Raw genomic sequence first — 20802 nt, forward strand, 5'->3', positions numbered from 1 at the left:
GACTTTTCAATTTATTTCAAATCAGTACAAAATATACTCTGAAACTTATCTTTAACTCTCTACATAATTATAAATCATTAAATATATCAATCTAAAAGACGAAACGTCAAAATGACTGTGTATCGCAAGTTCACAATTAGGCTAATTTAAGACCGTACAGTCTTAAGATGTCATGAACCAAGAGGGTCATATTAACAACTTGAGACATTACTCGAGACAGTCTTAAAATAAAAATCGACTATGAATACCGACATTAGATTATAGTTCCTTGCTACTACGTCATAATCTGTCTGAACTTACCTCAAGTGTTTGACGTAAGGTGAGATCGGGGAAAAAAATATCCTGCTGTTGTACGTAGCAGATTCTTCTGCGCCATCGTTTGGTGAGCCTCTCGCGATTCAGCCAGATCTCACCGCCGTCCACGCCAACACGGCCGGACAAACAATTCAGCAGTGTTGTTTTACCACAGCCTGCGTAACAAATATGCCAGACAAAAATTTAGCGCCTCCGTATGTTGTCATGTAAACTCGTTATATATTTCAGTGAATATATCTTTCACACATTGTGTGTTAGGTGTCTCTTACGCGCGTGAAAATCCTTATGTAAAGCCGTATAAATTATCGATGGATAATAACCGCCACTAATGCCACTTTGCTATTTGAAAATCTACGATTTTGTGCTTATCTATTAACAAGGTACTAACAAGAAAGGGTGATTTTATCTATAAATCAAGCAAAACTCGTTAAAAACTCCTAGCTATAATATAAAATCTTAGAAGTTTTTAGTTCTTTGAATTCTTCAAGTTGCTTAAAATGTTAAATTCTCATTTCTTCTATTTGTAAAATCAATAAATTCGCAGACGCGATCTTGAAATATTCAAACTCGCTGCTTCGATGAATAGATTTTAATATAAAAATACTTTAGAAACTGCTCGAAGTGAGATAAATTACACAATTGTTAAAAATAAGCGGTATATTATTCGTTGCACGATCTTAAATGAAGAGTTAATGTAATTCCTATAATACGTATTATAAATGCGCGCGTTTGCATTCAAAAAATTTTTCTTGTTAAAATGCCACTGAAACTCGCGAGTATCATCGAGTCCATCTTTAATCGTGCCATAAAGATTCAATTTTGTCCTTCTGTATTAGGAACGGCAGAATTTAACATCGAAATAATTAAGCTTGGTGATTCTGCTGGATTTTGTATGTGGCGCACGGTGCGTCGAAACGGACTTTCTCGTCTCAGCGATAAATATTCCAGCCGAACGAAATTGCCGGGCTGGTGTATATTTCGCCGCCGCGCGCATAAAAGCGGTTAAAGATAGAAACGCAGACTTAATTCCGTGCGACGTCCGTGCAACACCGTGCGATTAAGATACGCAAGAAATAATGTGAAACGTGAAAGAGTATTCGAGAAGCCGTTTAAATTACGTTGGATCATTGGAGGGATGGGACGAGACGAAAAAGTAGGATCATTACAGAAATGTAATGGTACAGAATAAACACGAAGCTGTATGTTTTTTGTCATTAACGTTTCAACCGATGCACGACGTAACTTTACGCGGCTATTTTCGGAAACGCTTCATGCTCATCAGAATTTAACGAATGTTCTCACCGTTGTTAATTGTTTTGCATATATTATTTACGAAAAGAATGATTTTACTGATTTAAAAATTTAAGATACAGATCTGAAAATAATTTCTTGGATTAATTATTACTATGTTGGTATTAAAATGTTCAAATTGTTTGCTAGAATGTCCGATCTTTTTGTGATGCATATTAAAAAAATAATTCTTTGAACAATCGTCGTTAAAGTTGGTATCACGCCGAATTCACGCGATAGTTAAAGTGTGTGAGAAAGATTAACTAATATATAAAATAATGTGATACCTGAAGGGCCCATAACGGCCAATAATTCGCCTGGCTTGACGACTCCTGACACATCTCGAAGAAGCACTCGTTTCTCCTTGACTACCTGCAATCCCCGGAAGATTAGCTGCACCGGACGAGAATCCAGCGGGCACACCAACTGCAACGCTGAGCTTTCCACTCTGTAAACATTGAAATATCGCACTTTCAGAAAAGACGCGTCTCTTGATCTTTCCGTCCTACATTTTTCAACGTAAAAATTCTTATATTCGCGTAAGAAAATATCTAATATTTAGAAAGGAGATTCTTTTTTGAAAATAACATACTTATTACTGAAAACAAAAAAGATATCATTTTAATGCAAAACTGTAATTAATAATATAATTCAGAGATAAGAATTAAAATAAGAATCTTTAAAATATGATTTTCAAAGTGACCGTTATAAAATTTCAAGTTACATGCGGATCCGTCGTTGGCACGCTGATTTCATTTGAAACCTTTTCGCGTAGCTACGATAAGCCATTAGCGTAGATTCTGCGAGCGAAATTATCGTCAGCGTTAAACGTGCTAATTGCGTTCTCCAGATCTAGATTGCCGTATCAACGCGTGACGTTGATATAAAGGAAAAAGGCATTGATTACGTCCAGACGCTTTTATCGGAGGGATACGGCGTTAGTGAGATTAATTCGAATTTAATGGTTCGCGAGACATTCACGAGTATCCCATAAAAATTCACTTTAGCGCGAACCATCGGATAGGCGAATTTCGGTGGTCCACGTCGTGGAATCTGTGGAGGGAGTCGTTAAAATAAGATGATGTAGATTCTAGTCAGGCGTTTGCACTCGGCGCGAACGCGAAAAGCAAGCTTTATAATAACAATGACGTCTCATGGGAGTTATTTCACGACGGCAATTAAGCCTCGCGTGCGTTACGCTGAGAAATGGCGTTTCGCAATGCCAGAGAGACTCGTGCAATGTTGCTGGAAAATCTTTCTCTTTTCACCTGCCGACTGACCTCTTTCATATCTTTCAAGAACGCATCTCAATTTATTTGAAAATTTTCTCGTATTCTTCACGTATTATTAACTATGGTTTACGTTTGGAATCTTTGATATTTCAATATTAGGGCGACATTTTATTTATCGCTTTCTCAAAAACTTGTATTTCTCTTATACAATTATAAGAACCTATATTACTATTATTAGAAGGCAATTGAAATTGGAACACGATTATAAACAGAAGAATATAAAAATAGAAACGTCTCACAAATAAGATCTAATTCAGGACTAATATTATGAATCTTTTCGTAAATATTTCCAATTTGAATAATATCGTTTTTCATCAGAATAACTGTTACATAATAAGACAACTGTTATTCTATTGTAAACGTCCCCATTATATGCTAAACAATAGGAAATTTATGCGACAACTTCGGTGAAGATTCGGACAAGTTCTTTCTGTGTGTTATATGAAATATATGTTCGTGTGTGTATGTATGTATATTGAATATTGGCTCATAAATACATGTTTTTGTTTCATTTGTGCCAAAACGCATAAAAAGTCTATTTTCTTTTTAATTTATATAGTAACTAAAAAATAAACAGTAATCAGAAAGGCACATTAAAAATTTTCAGATTATACATACTTTAATAAAAATTTGTAATTTGTGTCTAAATTTTCTTTCATTGTTGGTTATTTCATTACTTTACGTCTGTTTTACATCTGTTTTACATCTGTTTTACGTCTGTTTTAGAACTATAATCACACTCTCAATTTCTAATACCGAGAAAAAAAATTCTTGATGTACTTAATTTTATATCAACTCTATACAGTATAAAATTATAACTATATTAAAGATTAAATTAATAATTTTTGTTCTATTCCTTTAAATCAAATAAGATCAACATTTTGTCCTAAGATAAGTATAACACACATAAATTTAGATTTATGTATTCTTACATTTAAGAATAAATCTATCCAGTGTTATACGTGATAGCATCATTCGTTGTCGGAAAATGTAAGATTACAACATTCTGCAAACTGTTTTCCGCAAGAATAGAATAAAAGATTTCCTTTAGATCGATGTTTAATATTAAATGAAAAATATTGTGTCTAATTTAAATTTTTCTATTAAAAAAATTAATGAGATAGCATCAAGAAAAATACTTCATTCTAGATTTTAGAATTTTTCATTTCAGAGAAAAATAAATACGATTAACTCTATATCGATCTTTTTTTTTTAAATTCTTTTTTATAGATCGAGAAGTAATAGCATTGAATATAGAATTCTTTTCTGTGGATGATATTTTGAATATGTACTTACTGATCTGTGCATGAATTTGCCGTTATATTTGATGTATTTTCGTCTTGATTACTTGTATTTGTTGGTAATGCATTCATTAAAAGTAGTCCTTGATTATTTGATGTTGATGCATCTCCATCTTTTATATTTTCTGCACGTGTATTTTGTTGGATTTCTTCCACATTGTCTTCCGTATTAAATTTATCTATACTATGCTTGTTAAGTAAATGTTCTTTTAATTTTTTTAAATATGTTTTTTGATACGTAAAGTTTTTGTTACAATGTTTGCACTGCATGTTAGATGTTTTTAAAGTGTATTGTTCTAACAACCACATTTTATTACAGTTTTCTTTCAACTTCAATATGGTGCGTTTTGTTTGACGGAAGAGCGGTAAATGGAACGAACAGAAATGCTTCGAGAAGTTTTAAGAAATAATACTACCAGTGCTGCCAAATTGAATTTTCCCCTAAATTTGGAGAAATTGTCCCCACCGGAGGGATAAAAAGTTTAGGGGAATTTTTAGGGGACTTTTTAGAAAAGATAAAGATCTAGCTAATAAGTGCCAATCCTGGCAGCTCTTATTAGCACAGACACACCACATTCATTTTCGACGCTATGATTTTTTTGTAGATTTTTGTAAAGTTTTACAAAAATTCTACAAAAATCTACAAAAAAAAATGCTAGAAATTGGAATGCCGCGAATCTTTGTTAATTTTGTGAAATTTTTTTCCATTAGGAAAATGCATTTATCACGGTTTTTTTTTTAAATTTTATGCAATGCTGTTGGGGGAAAATTTAGAGGATTTGTTTAGCTGTTGAAGCTTTTAGGAAATTTTAAAATATGTTTTAAAATATGTAGGGGACAAAAAAATCACTGGGTAGCGATCATGGAACTTTTTTCTTGCGGCGGAAACGTGAAAAGTGGAAATTTTTCGTATGCATGTGTGTATATGTACATACATATGAGTGTATATATTCATGTTGAAGAATATATGTACCTGCAATTTATTGAGAATTCATAAACGGGAAAATATTCCACAAAGCGCTATAAAAATTGTATTGAAACGCAATAGCACTTCAATATTTCGTATTATCTACATATACGAAACAACGAACGCTTTCGCGTTCGGAAATTGCGTTATTCTGCATCTGTTCCTTGTAACTAAAATATTATTATATCGTACCTGCAATTTTTTATCGTTCATATTCCCAATATTCCGAAGATAGTGGTAACAAACTCGAGACGATAAAGATGCCTTTTCATGTTGACGCTCGACGTTCATTTTTAGCGTCAAAACAGATCACGTGATAAAAATTGACGAATCAAATGTCACTTATTTTGACGCTAAAAATCAAGCGTCAGCATGAAAAGGTACCTTAAAGATACTTGTGTAAAGCACACACCTACTCGATCATAAAGCTCTGGGGGACGTTCTGAATTGCGCATAAAGCGCATGATGCGTCACTGTTGTTCACCGAACAATAGAAAAAGACGCAGATACCTAAATATCCACTAAAGCGTAATCCTTTTATCTAAGCTGACAACTTCCCTATTGGCTATTTCGACCGCCATTTTCAACTTAGTAGTATTTTTTCAACTCCGAAGTATTTTTTGATTAATTAAAAATTCTTTCTTCCGATTCGTCAATTAAAAACTTAGCATCAAGTGGACCGTAGCCATGATTATTAGGTGAAAAATAGAGGACCTTTGCGCTACTTTGGTATATCTAGAGCTTTACTCGGTCGACGATACAAGCGTCACGCACGACAAATGTCTACCGTGAAAAACTCATCGCAGTACGGGGATACGTCATCCGTGACGGCGCGGTCCGTCGGGGAAATCGGGAAGAAACTAAGCCAAGAACGCGCTCGAATCCGCGGTGCACGCGAAAAAAGCGAGGGTCGTTGAACAACGGGCTTCAGATAATAAATTCTCAGCGTGGCGATGTCACGTCATCCCGGGTTCGTTGAACCTGCCCGCTCATTGCATGTCGGTATCCAGAGGGAGAAAAGAACAGGGAGGAGAGAAGGGGAGGGGGTGAGATGAGAAAGAACGAGAGATAGAGGAAAAGAGACGTTCATTGTTCATTTAAAATTCAGCATATCTTTTCAGGAAGCTAATTTTGGTCATATCATCTCCATGTATGTCACAGTTATATTAAAGAAAGATTTCATTGATCACTTACAAGAAAAAATATGAAGAGTTTTCCATTTTTCGAATTAAAAAATAAAAAATTTACCCAAATAATTTTGTCTTAAGATCTTTACTTTAGAAGGACAGTCACCCTTTATCATGTATTCGAGTATATCAAATCTTTAAGTACAGTAAAAAAATAATGAAAATGATAAATACATTTATTATATTTAATATATTTAAATATATTAAATAAAATAAATACATTTATATCATTTATCATAAATTACAAAATTATTACCACTCTTATCATTTTGAATTTCATCTACAACTTAAAATTAATTTTTTACTGATAAAAGATCGATACTTTTATTTGAACACTCTTTATGCTTCTATAGATTTACATACAAACATAGTAATTTAGATTTTCTTGTAAATGTCGTAATATTCCTTAAAAAATATTATTTAGTATTAATATACATTTTGCCCTTACTTCTATCCTTCATACAAAAAAATTTTGTAATAATAATGGCATCTAATGAGCTCCGTCGCCTCTATCACATTTTTCAGACATTTCAGCTTGTGACAGCATGACGACGCTTAACATTCTGTTGTAAGAAGACAGAAGGAAACGATGAAAGCAAGAACAAGCAGCAAAAAAAGAGGATAAAAAAAATGGAGCGAAAAAAAAGAGTAAAGCTTTCAAGAAGGGTGATATAAGGGAAAGAGAAACGATTTCGTTGGTTTGAATAATATTTATCGCATTATTCTATCGGGGTCATCGTCGAGTTATCGTCATAATAACAAACAATTCATACAATAGATATAACACGACACGTTCGTGACACTATAACAGAGAAAATATAATTATTCCCTGAGTTCGAGCAAGAATATCAAACCGATAATCGTGAATTCAGGCGATGTAATGTCCATTTCTACCTTGATTTCTATGTAGTTTAATTTTAATCTCGGTTCAATTAACTCTTCATCTTTTTCTAGTTTAAAGAATTAAAAGAAAAAAGCAGAATGAAATTAAAAGAAGTTGAACCGAAGATTAATCTACGTTGGTAGGAACGCGCATAAATCGGGGATGTACGATGATTTCGATACGATAATACACATGCAACTCGTCGTCGTAACGGTCACATGTTACTTGCATCTGAATCTAAAGGGGGTTGCTGCGAAGCGTGACCGTTCAATCACGCGTGAATGATTGCGCGAATTAATTTCACCACCTCGCCGTACCCAGAGAGCCCTGGTTAATTCTAGATTTCGCGCCAAACACGCCGCGCCGCGGCGACGTTTAACCGCCTTTTAACCGCCGTGACGAGCGGGTCGCATTCATTTTCAGACATTTTTATATCTGCTCTCGCTCCACCCGGGGTGTCAAGTCGGGGTCGCGCGGGGTTAAGTCTCGTTGAAGGAAGTTACGAACGCACGCCAAATTAATCCTATGCGGGTTCATCGACCTGGCCATGGCGCGCCGGCTTTTTTCGCGCTATCGTGCGCCTTTTCCGCTTTCGCACGCGCGAAACGTGACGCACACCCGCCGCATTTATTACGAGAACACTTGACGCGACTGTCGTGTCCCCTGGATTGATGATTAACTTCGAATGTGCATTAGGTAAAGCGTCTTACAAAAGCGTCTCCCCATTTAGATCATACTCATTCGAAGCGAATATATACCGAAATAATAAAAAACATATACGAGAATATTTTGAATCAAATTTTATTATCATACTGTAAGCGTATTGCAGTTATCGTATGTACATTGAAAAAAATAAATGCTATATTAATAGCATTATTTCAAAAAGAAGAAGAGCATTATTTTAATCGAAAATAATTCTGTTAATTCAATTCAGACATTATTAATTAAACAAACGGTGTGCTCTTGTTTTGATAAAATTTTATTTGTTTCATTAAATCAACAAGTTTATTTTCAATTAAAATAATGCTGTTGATGCAACAATTATTTTTTCAGTGTAGGCTTTACGAATAAACATATCTCATACACATATTGTAATCTTCATCCTCTCAAAATAATTAAATAATTATAAAGTACTTTTAATGTTGTTAAACCTTTGTTTTTCTGATTTTCATATTTCGTGTAACTTAAATTACACGTTAGTGTGATTTTAAGTTTTATTATCCGAAATTTATAAAAAATAACAAACATTCTGAAACTATTTCCTCGTCGGTGTGCCTTATTTCTATGTTACATTCTTTTTGTCATTTTCGTAGTTCATTGTTTCAATGTCAAGTCGAGGTCTCTCGGGTTAAGTCTCGCCAAAGAAAGTCGAATTCACCAAATTAACCCTGCCTGAGTTCATTGAACCAATGCGAAGACATGCGTAATTAATAACTGGATTCCCGCATCTCTCGTGATCACTTCATGTGAATAAAACTATTCTCGCAAAATAGTGAATACGTAATCGATGGAAATAATTTATGTACTTATCGTGACGTTAATTATTTCCGAAATTTGAGTAATGAGCTCGGCGGATCTCGGTGTTGCAAGATCTCTAACATTTTTATTAAAAACCTCGCTGAAACTTCAATAATGCTAAAACGTCATTAATCTTTAACATGAATACCTACTATCTATATTTATCCTCATTATTTTCGCTTACAGAATAAGAATATCGGTTGTGATAAGAACAAAATAAAACATTAACGGTAACATAAATCCTAGTAATATTTTATTTGATACCTTAGTACGCTGAGGTGAGAATTTAATATCAGCATCAAAATATATAGCTTTAAACAAGTTTAAAACTTTAATCAAGTTTCTATAATACATCTTCGATTCCTACTCTCCGTCAGCTTTGCTACAAAATATCTCATCACTTTTTTTCATCTCTCATACATAATACAGCAAGTATTCTTTTGGATATCTTCTTTCGATTATAAACGAATTTATTCTCAAGATAGCCAAGCTTTGCCATGAATTTTACATTGAAATTAAACGTTGAGGTTGATTTGATTTTAAATCATTTCATCATATCGAGTTCAGACTCGAAGAAACCAGCACGGAAAAAAAGTTCATCAACTCGATGGCGAACGACACAATGTGGTGTAAATCAGATCGGAGAAAGTCGTAACCTCAATTAATTAACCCTGGCGACACGGCAGTGACTCGTTCGCAGGGTTCGTTGAACCTCGGGCAAGTGGTCGAGCTCGTCGAAGGGCACTTGGGCTCCTCACCTGATAAGGTCACTAGGATAAACTAGCGAGCGGAAAATTGACGCGTGGAAAAGTTCGAGATTAATCCAGACTACCATGCCGTCGTAAATGGGGAATAGATAAGGTCGCTTGACACACAACAATTAGGACAATCGATCGATGATCGTTCCAACCAAGAGCTATTCTCGAAGGATAATTCGACGCAAAGAGGAATGTCTTGTTCCTGCGTAACAGGAGTATTACGTTGGCTGTGTCTCGAGAGATATCTCAAAGTTTGGGATGGAATCGCGACATTGACAACATTTTAAGGAGGGTAAATGCACATATATCTATTCTTACGACGCGCGCACGAGTAGAGAATGACGCAAGCTTCAAGCTGGGAGAACCGCCTCCTTCTTTTATATGAAAAGCGTTTGAAGACAAGCGCACACGACGAGCTATCTCTGCGGCTATCTCGGCCGGAAAGTGGGACGGCACGGTATGTCCAGCTCTTCTCACGAAGGTTTTATCACCTCGCTATCGCCCATAGTCTGCAATAACTGCCGTAGTAGAAAGTATGGGTGCCTGGTGGCCATAACTCGGCAGCTCTCACGATCAGATAACGTACGATTGTATGCAGATACACGCATCCGCGTGTATATGGTCCACCATGTACTTAGCAATTTTTACGTCTCATTTTACCTCTCTTCGGTATTTCTTGCGGAAATTTCTTGTCGCTGACACGCGCGCGCGTGGAATGCGCATGCGGAAAAACTTTTGCAACGAAACTTTTACCAATGGATACGCGCGACGTTCCATAATCGAAGATATTGTGCGGATTTTCTTAAACTTTCTCAAGTTTCGAACTTGCATTCTTATATAACGCGGATCCTTTCCTTTATATTTAACGTATATTTATATTTCATCGTATATATTTATATTGGGTCATTTAAAAAGTATCCGCGGTTTTTTCATTCAAAAATTGAACAAAAAACCGCGGATACTTTTTAAATGACCTAATATTTTACGAAAAAGTTTGCAGAAATATTCTCACTGTAGAGAATATCTATACACAATATACTGGTAATATTAAAATATAAATTTAATTTAATCCTCCATTTGCAATTATATTTTACTCTCTTCCAAGTATTTTTTCTAGGCTTTTAAAATGTAGAAAAATTCAGGGTTATTTTACAACATCTCGATTATATTGCAAAATAATTTTTTTAACAAGACATTTTAGGAAGGGAGACTCATTACTTCAGGGAAAGAATGAAATTTAAATTGTGACAAAAAAGATTGCAAACGTTAATTTTCTTGCATTGTAGAATATAGCTTCATTTAATTTTAGTTTGATTTTAATAACCTTTTTTTGTCGAGAAAAATCGAACACGAATTGCTGTTTCCAAATCGAGAAACTCGATACGTGTCGTAGACACGGAATGTTTTGGACTCGATCGCTCGTAAATTCATTTTCGTAGTTATCTACAAAAATATTCAATTTCCAGCTGTGGCGTGTCGTGTTACTGGAGTTTGACAAAGTTCAAAGAAAAGCAATCAGTTTTATTTCGAGTGTTTTAAGCAACCATGTTTTCAGGTAAAAAGAGTGAATCTTATCTGATAAAATTTAGTCAACACATCATGTATGTTTGTTTTGATCTTTCATCTCGTTTTTCATCGTTACGCTTTATAGCGTTTTCGATTCGGTGTTTTATGGCTGCAACTGAATTTTATTTCAACGAAGTGAATAATTTTTCTCGTTTTCGACGCGTTAATCAAGTTTGACTGAACGTCCAGATCAAACGAGCTGTATGTACCTAGTTGTATGTACGTTGTGAGTACCGAAGCAGACTCGTTTAATCGCGCGAAACGAAACGGGTTTTCTGCAGTGCTCCTCGTTGTCCACGAGATTTTCTGTAAGACAGTTCGTTGACAGTAAAGGAATCCTGTACGGTCAGGATAACTATGTAAATTATGAAGAACAGTTTCGCACAAAATTTTACATTGCAAAAATTTCTTTCTCCTGATTGCAGCAATGAATTTTTGCGAAGAAGAAAAGAATTAATCAGTTACATTAGCTTAAGAATAATGAGTTTAAAAAATGATTTATATTCACACGCTAATTATAGTCCATCGAAGTCTTTTATGTAAACAATTATTAAAGAGAGTATCTAAAGAAATAGAAGATATCCAACTTATTTATTTCAATCACAAGTAACACGCTCTCAATTAAATTAGTTAATTCATTGTTTCGAGGTGCAAAATGTGGGTTTAATTTGAAAATCAGGATTCTGTTAGAAGTGAAGATTTCCAAAATTTAGAGCGGAAAAGCGAATGATTGGAAAAGATGAAGGTTCTTATACGAGTCCTTCAGGTCTAAGCGCCGGCAAAATCGAAATGCGAAGGCAAAATCACGCTTTCGCATCATTGTTCAGGCTGGACGATGCTGTACGAGATAAAATGAATTTTTCTCGTACGAACGATCGCTGACGCGCGAATGTTGCTGCAATGACGCGCAACAGTGGACAACGGTGCAACGCGCACCGAGGCGCGACGCCGGTGCGTATCGCGGTTCGTGCCCGCGGCACGGCTACGTGCCGAGCATGAAGGAGAGTAAACGCAATAACTGTATCTCTGGTCCAGGGGGTCACTGTTCCACGGCTGCACACGCCCGACCGTACCTTGTCGTTCTTACCCGGCTCCGCTGCCACTGCACGCAGAGACGGCTCTAAAGTCGACGGTGCCCCGAGCGAAAAAAGAATCTCGTATTCGCGTGCGATCCGCGTGTGCAATTCCAACCAATCGTATATATTTGTTTATGCGTAAAACCTTGCGTTTTTTCCGGAATCCGCACGGATTCTTATGCGCGCGAGATTTTAGTAGAACATATCTATCGTATCTGATGTATGTACAAAATGACACAAGCATCGATGTTTTTTTCGATCGTAGATCTAGTCTATTCTGTTCAGGTTGATATATTATGTTTTTATTTTTTACATCATCAAAACGGGGGAGGGGAAGGGGATATTAATACATAATCGGTATCTTAAAGTGATCATTATTGTCTTTATATGTAACTCAGATTTGATACATTAGTGATATGTGCAATTAACTATTAATTATGTATTGTTAATAATACACACAAGTTTTACATAATCATGCTTTACAGAAGAAATCTGTTATTTTTATTGCACGTACTACAAAAGAATACAGGTGCACTTGTAAAAGTAAATATTATTAAAAAAAATTGATAATTCGCTGGTTGCATGGTTTACTGCAGTTATAAGTTAAAATATCGTTTTACTGAAGTATTTAAGAGTTCAACTAAGAACTGAAAATATTATTGGACTATTAAAATAATTATGTAGGGTGCTCAATCTGGTTGCTAGAATATCAAAATTTTTTATGGCATTACTCATTATTTTCTACATAAAAATTTTGATGAACCAACAAAATTATTTTCAGATCTGTATCTACCTAAATTTTTAGATATTTCAGTAAAATTGTTCCGAATAGTAGGTAGTATAGTTTTGAAATAATCATCTGAACATAATAATCGAGGATATTTTTAAAAATTATCAAGTATTTTTTTGCTAATAACTGTACATTTGAAAAGCTTTTTGTATAAAAATGGCTGTGAACACCGAGATTTCTGAGCAGTGATTATGCAATCAGTTAAATTTTTGAATTTTTTATAATATTTATTTTTACAAATTTATATAAGTATTGTATATATTCTTTTTATGCTAAAGAAAACGACAAATTTTTTTTGCAGAATGTTTATCCGTTCAATTACAAAATAACATCCATCTAGTTTCATAAACTTCCTAATTGTTATGCTCTCTGTATATAAATTATATTAAATATTTAATATTGAGCAATTACGTTATATTCATTGCATATCGAAATAAGGAAAAAATGCAAGCCAATGTAAGCCAATACTGGATGGTTATGTAAAACTTGTTTAATTAATTTTATTTTATCCATTTGTTATAAAGTAACAATCAATTTCGAAAACTTCTTAATTGTAAATAAAGCATGTACATAAAACAACAATTCAAAATTAAAATTAAATAATCTTTAATCTCTTAATTTTGAGGCATGACATCACTATTGCGAAAATATAAACATGCCTACAAAGAAAATACGAATAGAAAAGTTGACCGAGCACTCCAATATCCATCTAATTCGCATTCTAATTCGATAAAAACCTGTCGACCATTTACTATCTGCAAGGAAAAAAAGGATATAACTGGCGGTATCTGTATGCGATTGCAACGCTACGAATCGAAATGTCAAACCGTCGCGGTAGCTTGAATTCATTTCGTTTGGTAAGCGGATTAAATATTCCTCGCGAGAAACGACGATGACGCACCACCGAACACCGTAAGCGCTGCCTACAATGCGCCTACGCTCCTCAAACCCACATATTTATGCGAAAAAAAAATCAATTTCCTGGTAGATCAACGGATATCACTTTGATGCAGGTAGTCGTTGCAGAGATCAGATTTTCTGCATTTTTATACAGGAATCGGCGTTAAAATATATCTCCAATTAACGGCTTTTGCACTCCCGTCTCTTTCTCTCTCTCTCTCGCAAATATCAATTTCTGTGTGTGTGTGTGTGTGTTTCCAATAACATTACTGAAGCAGATGAAGTAAAAATATTGTATATCACAGCTAGTAATAACATCATTTTGATAGTAACACCAATAAACACAGTGATACTGCATTATCGGGTTATCATTTCGGATAAAATATAGAAAAGTGTAGAAGAGAAAGTTTATGAGAAATGGCATTCACAGGGGAAGAATGAGAGGAAAATTGTTTTATCTGTAAAACATCGTACCGCGAACAAGTAAATCGCTCTATCAAATAAATTTAATCTTTATTACCACAATCACTGGAAGCGAGTCATTGCACTTCTCTAGCAGTTTCCAATATCTCTCTCGTAAAATAAGTCTCGTAAAAGAATTTAAAACGCTATGAAGAAAATGTAATACGATCTTTTTATAAATTAATTTCGAAATGGCGAAATTAAAAACTATATACCTTTTCGACACGTTGTAGATAAAGAAAAATATTTTCTTTCCCAGTATTCTTTAGAAATTAAAGATTCGCCGAATATTATACTACTACTCGCAAAGGTACCCGTCGTTCTTTGGCAATTATCTAAAATTTATCAAACCGACGACGAACACGCGATCGATCCGGAAGAAACTGTCTACTGGAGTTCCGGGAGGTCATATAATTTCCGGTTGACGAGACCGTTAGAAGTGCATCTGCTAGAAACTAATTGAAGATCGAAGAGTGTGTACTCGTGAGGAAGAAAAAGTGAGAGAGAGAGAGAGAGAAAGGGGGGGAAGGAGGGGGAGTAAGTAAGTGAGAAGTGGACAAAGATGAAGAGAAAGAATTGTCAGAGTACTCGCAACGAGAGGGAAGACAAAAGAGAAGTCTGGGGCAGAGAGAAGGGAGCAAAAGAGCCAGAGGAGTCGTCGCCGTCGTCGCAAGGAGGGAGCGAGAAGAAAAAAAAGGAGGAGAATGAGGATGATGCGGAGGGAGGAGAGAGATAGTGCGCGTTGCCAAGAATATCCAAGGGCCGATGACCTGTGACACAGTCGTATATATACTTAATATGATCGCTCAACGTCTAACTTGTGCATAGATATGCCGGTGTTGCATGCGTATGTATTTATGCGTTTACGCGAATGTGTGCGTGCGTGTTGCGCATGCAAAATCACGAGCTATCGTTCGGCAATTAATCGTCTCCTCGCAATATTCAACGCGAACTGTTGTGCGTATTTTCGCGTCCATGTACAAGATATAATTAGTGTTATTTGTTCTTTTAAAATATTCAAACGTCACAAAATTATCCGAATGAACGTATAAAAAGACGCATATTCAGTATATTACGTATGCTTGAAGAAAATTTAGATAACATATTTACTCAAAAATAAATAACGATGTTCATTTTTTTTTTTCATTTTGATGAGATTTTAAGCTGCTAAATTTTATATAAAGAAATAAAAAAATTTCACGTTTTTTTAATTATTACTTGTTTATAAAATAAAACGAAATATTAGAAAATACAGATTCAACAATGGAAAACAAAATTGTACAAATATTTTTATTTTTAAACATAAAAATGCCACTTAAAAATAAATCGCTTTTCTTTCTTTCCAAAAATTTAATATGCGAATTTTCATTGTTCTATTTTTATATATACATATATATATACATATATATATGTATAAAAGGACTTTTTATATTACGAATTGCAATACAAATATAACAGATAGATCCAAGTATATATATCGAGAGAAAACAATTTCAATTTTGTAACCATTATTTCGTATTGCGATATTGATAGCGACGATGAGTTTTTTCGTAATATGTATATTTGTATTTAAATGTTATACACTATATATTTACATTAATGGATTTTTTTTCAATAGTTCACCGAATAACTTCTCACATTATGAACTCGAAAGAGGAAAATTCAAATTACACAGAATATATCGCAGAATTATCAGTTATAGATAACACATTTGAAGTTTTACAAATCCCAAACATGCAATATAAAAAGAATAAAATGCTTCTTAAAATCTTAAACAACACTTTTTCATGTTGTTTGAAAAATGATCTAAGATGATATTGTATTTTCTTCGTGTAACTCTTATTCCCTTCGATAAAACAAAACGTATCATTCTCTCTATAATTTTAATAAAAATACAGCGGGGTAAAGAAAAACCTGTACGAGGTTTACGCGATTATCGTTCGTTTTCAATACCTCCGTTCCTACTAATTTCTCCTTAAATACAGGTTACAAAACCCTCGCTTAGGTACATATCTTATGATGTTGTTATATTCTGTGGAGTTGCGTGACAATGTTGCGAGCAGTGCGATCACTCCTCGAAGATTCAATTAACTATTGTGTGCGGCGAACATCGTTGAATCAGCTTGACAGATCGCCGGCGTCTCGGCGTCGACGTCGTGCGTGTTCAAGAACTGCCGCGCGGGTCGTCGCACGGAAAGTCGATCGGTCTCCTCGGGCCTCGAAACGGTTTCACCACGCGGTGAAAAAAATCCCTCCCCCCTCTCTCTCTCTCTCTCTCTCTCTCTCTCTGTCCTTCCTTGAGTTCCCTTTTCGAGTCGATTCAACTGTGTTCCTTCTGCGATCTTTCTGGAAGCGGAATTGTTGAGTGAAGAGTAGCCGCCTCCTCTCCTGTTCGGCCGCTGTAAATCGCGCTCACGTGAAGTACTAAAAGATCCTCGTAACGGTATTTAACCCCTAACCGTAATTTACGGCGCCGCAACGGCGGGACGCTCGATCATTTTCGGTGGCTCGTTCTGTTTTTTCCTTCTCTTCGTATATACGTCGCATCGTATATACGCGCAGCGGACTCGTTCGACCTTAATTAAATGTACTTAAGTCCGAAGCGCTTTACGTGTCACGCGCTTCGGAAAACCGATTTTATTGAAACGGCGATCGTCGCCGCGGATACAATTGTAATCAAGTTTTGCCATCGGCAAAGTGTAACAGTCGAGATATATCTGAACAGAAAGATAAATATTGACCCGGAAAATCTCTAGCGTTTGAAAGCGGCTGCACCAATCATTCAACTGTTAGAAATCATACGCAGAATAAAGAACGTAACACAGTCTCCTACTACGAATATCGCTGATTCATATTTATTTCACTGAAAATGCTTCTAATAGCGATCTCCATAATTGGTATTGCCATCACAATAGACATACACAATTAAAACAGTTTTTTACTACTAATAAGCGTCGGAATAAAAAAATTTATCCCTGAATGAAAGCCATTAATTCTTAACATTTTTGCCAATTATCTTCTCGTCTTCAGTAATCATAGGAAACAGTTAATTAATCAAAAATCAGACTAACGTCTTGCGCTAATGATAAGTTAAATATGCAACGTTTTTTTTTTTTTTTAGATTCTTCCGATTATTCCAGCTTCTATTTTTTTCTCAGTTCGGTTTTTAATATTTATGAGTGAAAGCTGGACTTGGTACAAGACACCTTCCATACGCATAGTGTGTCTAGAAATTGATTTCGGCTTGCTCAATGCGCTTTCTCGCATAGGGCCTGACTGGAAGGCACGGCAGCAAAAGGGAATTCGAAAACGGTACTGTTCCCATTCAGGTCGACGAGACCGTCGGACATCAGCCGTGTATACACGATCGCACGCACACACTGCGTGCATGTACGCGCCTTGCCGCGAGCGCGCGGTTGTTTTCCAACGTGCCGTTGACCTCGTGCCGCATATGCATACATATACAGTGTGTTTGGTGAACCGTCGTACACACAAACGGAAATTAGGTGATTCTTCGTTCTCCAAACAGCGCAAGTGAGACAGCGCAAATATTTCCTTTTCGTTGCAAATGTCATTTTAGAGTCTTAGAGTCGTCTGCGATTTGACGTCCGTGTCGTGTTGTCGACACAGAAATTCCACGTTTTCTCCGAATATCTAAGCGACAAAATTTGGCAGGCTAACGAGGAGTAAGAGGAAAAGAGCGTTGCGTTTAAAACTGGACTTGGACTTTAAAGAAGACTTAGATCGCAAGATTTATGCCGACAGTTGATGAAATTTCGTTTCTCAAGCAATTCCATTTTATACAGAGAAGACTTCGAATTGCATTCTAATGCTATTTAATCTTTCGTTATCACACTTTTTTTTGCTACTCTGCCATATTGAGCAAAGTAGCAAAAATATCTATTGAGACCCAATAACTTTAATACATCCTTATTTAAATATATCCATAAATGAGCTTATTTAGTGTATAATTTTTTCAATATATAAAAGATAATTATAGTGTGTATTGCCTTTAATCATTATTTATACATTAGATTTTTAAATTATAAAAAGATAATGTTCGCAAAATACACGCATGTACATTTTTCACACGAAAGCGACGAGCTAGAATTAAGAATATTTATCTGAACGTCAGATTTTACAGGAAGTGACTGTCATTTTTGAATCCTCGATCCTCGATCGGAAGTACTGCGAGATTCATAGATTTCACAGAAGCTGATTGGTAGACACACCCTGTGTACAAACAACGGTGTGTGTTACTTTCTCGTCGATCGAGAAAACGGACCCTCGACGAGCGGTATCATGCCGTACGCGGCAATCGACCGAGCGTGCGAGCTGATAAAAAGTATCCACTGTAACTGTGGGTGGCGATATCGCGCCTTTGATTTCACGCAACCGACTTCGCGATTTTCACATGTCACTTGGAAATATCACTATCGCGGCATTGCATGAGGATAACGAACTCGAGTATCTTGCTAGTAGTAATTTTTAAAACTATAGCTCTCGAATTTCAGAAAAATTCTAGTGTTTATATCGCTATATATCAAGCGAGAACAAGAAAATTTGCATTTTTTAAAGACATTAAACAATCGCGAACAATTGTGAACTGTATAATATTATTTATGTGTGTGGCTTACGTTTCTGTGATTTTATGTATGCGAAATAACATTGTTGATGAGATTTCCGATTGTGGATTATGTTATTACTTTAAATATGATATAACAACTGAATATCTTACATTGAATATCTTATTTCAACATTATTATATAGATAGTTTTCACGTGAAGATTATTATTATCTTAATTTCTATTGTATTCAAAATGGAAAAGTTTAATTGAACGAAAGATAGTTAGAAATTAATTAGTAATAAATAAATTAATTAAAGACTAATTAACAAATTATTATAAATGATAGAATCACATTTACAATTAAAGAAATTAGTAATAATTTCATATACATATACCGCATTAGCGTAAATGTGACCGGTAATTTTTGATACTCTCGCGTGTATCAGCTTTATATTAAATAAATACAATTTAGAATTAATTAGTCACATTCAATGCTGAATGTAATCAATAAATTTTTTATGATGTCATCAAAGTTGATCTTTGTATTGGACGAATAAGACAAAAATTAGGCCAATATGCTCCACGGAATATGAATAGGAATGAATAATACCTAACAAGCAACGAGATAGAATTTATGCACACATTTACTGCCATAAAGTAACAAGGTGCTCGAATACAAAATGAAAAGATTTAACGAAGAAACTCAGCGGAATCCGAGTGCTGAGGAACTCTGTTTAACTTTAAGCATTTAATATCGAAAATTGAATAAAGTTTACGTAAACTATGTTTGTAAAACAACCATTGGTAAATAGTTTTACGTATAAAGCTATGAAACGCAAACGAATAATATTCAATTGTACTCGTCCGTTAATTTTCAACCAACTTTAGCTCAAAAGAATTTTAATTTGTCCTAATTACCAAATACGCTGGAAGTTGGGAATTCGTACAAAGGTTTAATAGCGTTTGCATAAATTTCATCAAAGAGAGGGATCTATCAAGTGCCAGAAATTGGTGGACAAAAGTAGACAGCTGTAATTCTTGTTGTTAAGCATCGACCTAAATTTCCCCCGTGTGTTCTTCCCTTCTATACATTTCTCTATACTTATCTAGAGATCGAACATTTTTACTGAAGATTCCATTCTATGAAGAGAAGAATGTAACGATCCGGCAAGATAGCGGTCGAGTTAAAGACTTTCAATGAGAAGAGTATCGATTAGCACCGGTAGATTATGTATTAAAGAATCGTGGAGAAAATATCGGCGCGCGTGAAAGTCCGTTCCTAATCCTCGATGCGTTCACGGGATGCACTTTTTAAAGAGACGCGCGCGCCGTGGCTTTCTATCGGTTTCCTTTAAGACTACGGAGAGGAAATGAAAAGAAAATGCATATGCGCACGGATTTGCGCAACGTGAAATATTTTATGGGTGAACAAACAGTCAACGCGACATCGGGCTGTACAATTTCCTTCGTTTTCATTTTATAACTTCGTTCATACTTCTAGATGCACGTTCACGTAAGCCATGCTTAGCTAGAGTCTGATGTTGAATGGAAATATACGTATGTAAAAACAAAATGTCATTCGTTTCAAGTGTCAAGACGGTTTGTGTATTTTAAAACCGAAGGGAGAAGATGGACACAAACAGATTCCTTTGGGAATCGAGAACGTTGTATAATTGACATCAAGAATTATTATTCAATGCTAATACGTGTAAAAATTACTGTTTTTTTTAAGAACAAAAAGAATATGAGATTATTTTTTTAAACTTCGTTGATGTAACTCGCTACTTTCTTGAACGTCTTTCACGTGAGTGCAGTGTATCAGTATAATTAGCATATTCTCCGGTTTGACAACCTTAGTTATTAATATCTATTCGTAAATAGATATTAATATGACACACAGCTTCAACAGCTGTGGTATACTTTATAAAT

The 20802-nt window shown here is 35.2% G+C and overlaps 1 protein-coding gene across 2 annotated transcripts in view; it reads right to left on the bottom strand.

Annotated features, from left to right (window-relative positions):
- Positions 1-20802, bottom strand: part of E23 (ABC transporter G family member E23) — a 138178-nt gene that overhangs the window by 21863 nt on the left and 95513 nt on the right. Inside the window, exons 1-3 of one of the 2 annotated variants that reach the window (XM_011051538.2) lie at positions 4194-10283; positions 1893-2053; positions 301-470 (exon numbers count right to left, since the gene is read on the bottom strand). In XM_011051538.2, the coding sequence (XP_011049840.1) occupies positions 301-470; positions 1893-2053; positions 4194-4507 (645 nt within the window). In that variant the 5' untranslated portion in view covers positions 4508-10283. Of the gene's footprint in view, positions 1-300; positions 471-1892; positions 2054-4193; positions 10284-20802 lie in introns of those variants that run through there. The other variant, XM_087404464.1, reaches the window with a different exon arrangement.

This window comes from Acromyrmex echinatior, chromosome 3, assembly GCF_024713525.1.
Source record: "Acromyrmex echinatior isolate Ae372 chromosome 3, ASM2471352v2, whole genome shotgun sequence".
NCBI lineage: Eukaryota > Metazoa > Arthropoda > Insecta > Hymenoptera > Formicidae > Acromyrmex > Acromyrmex echinatior.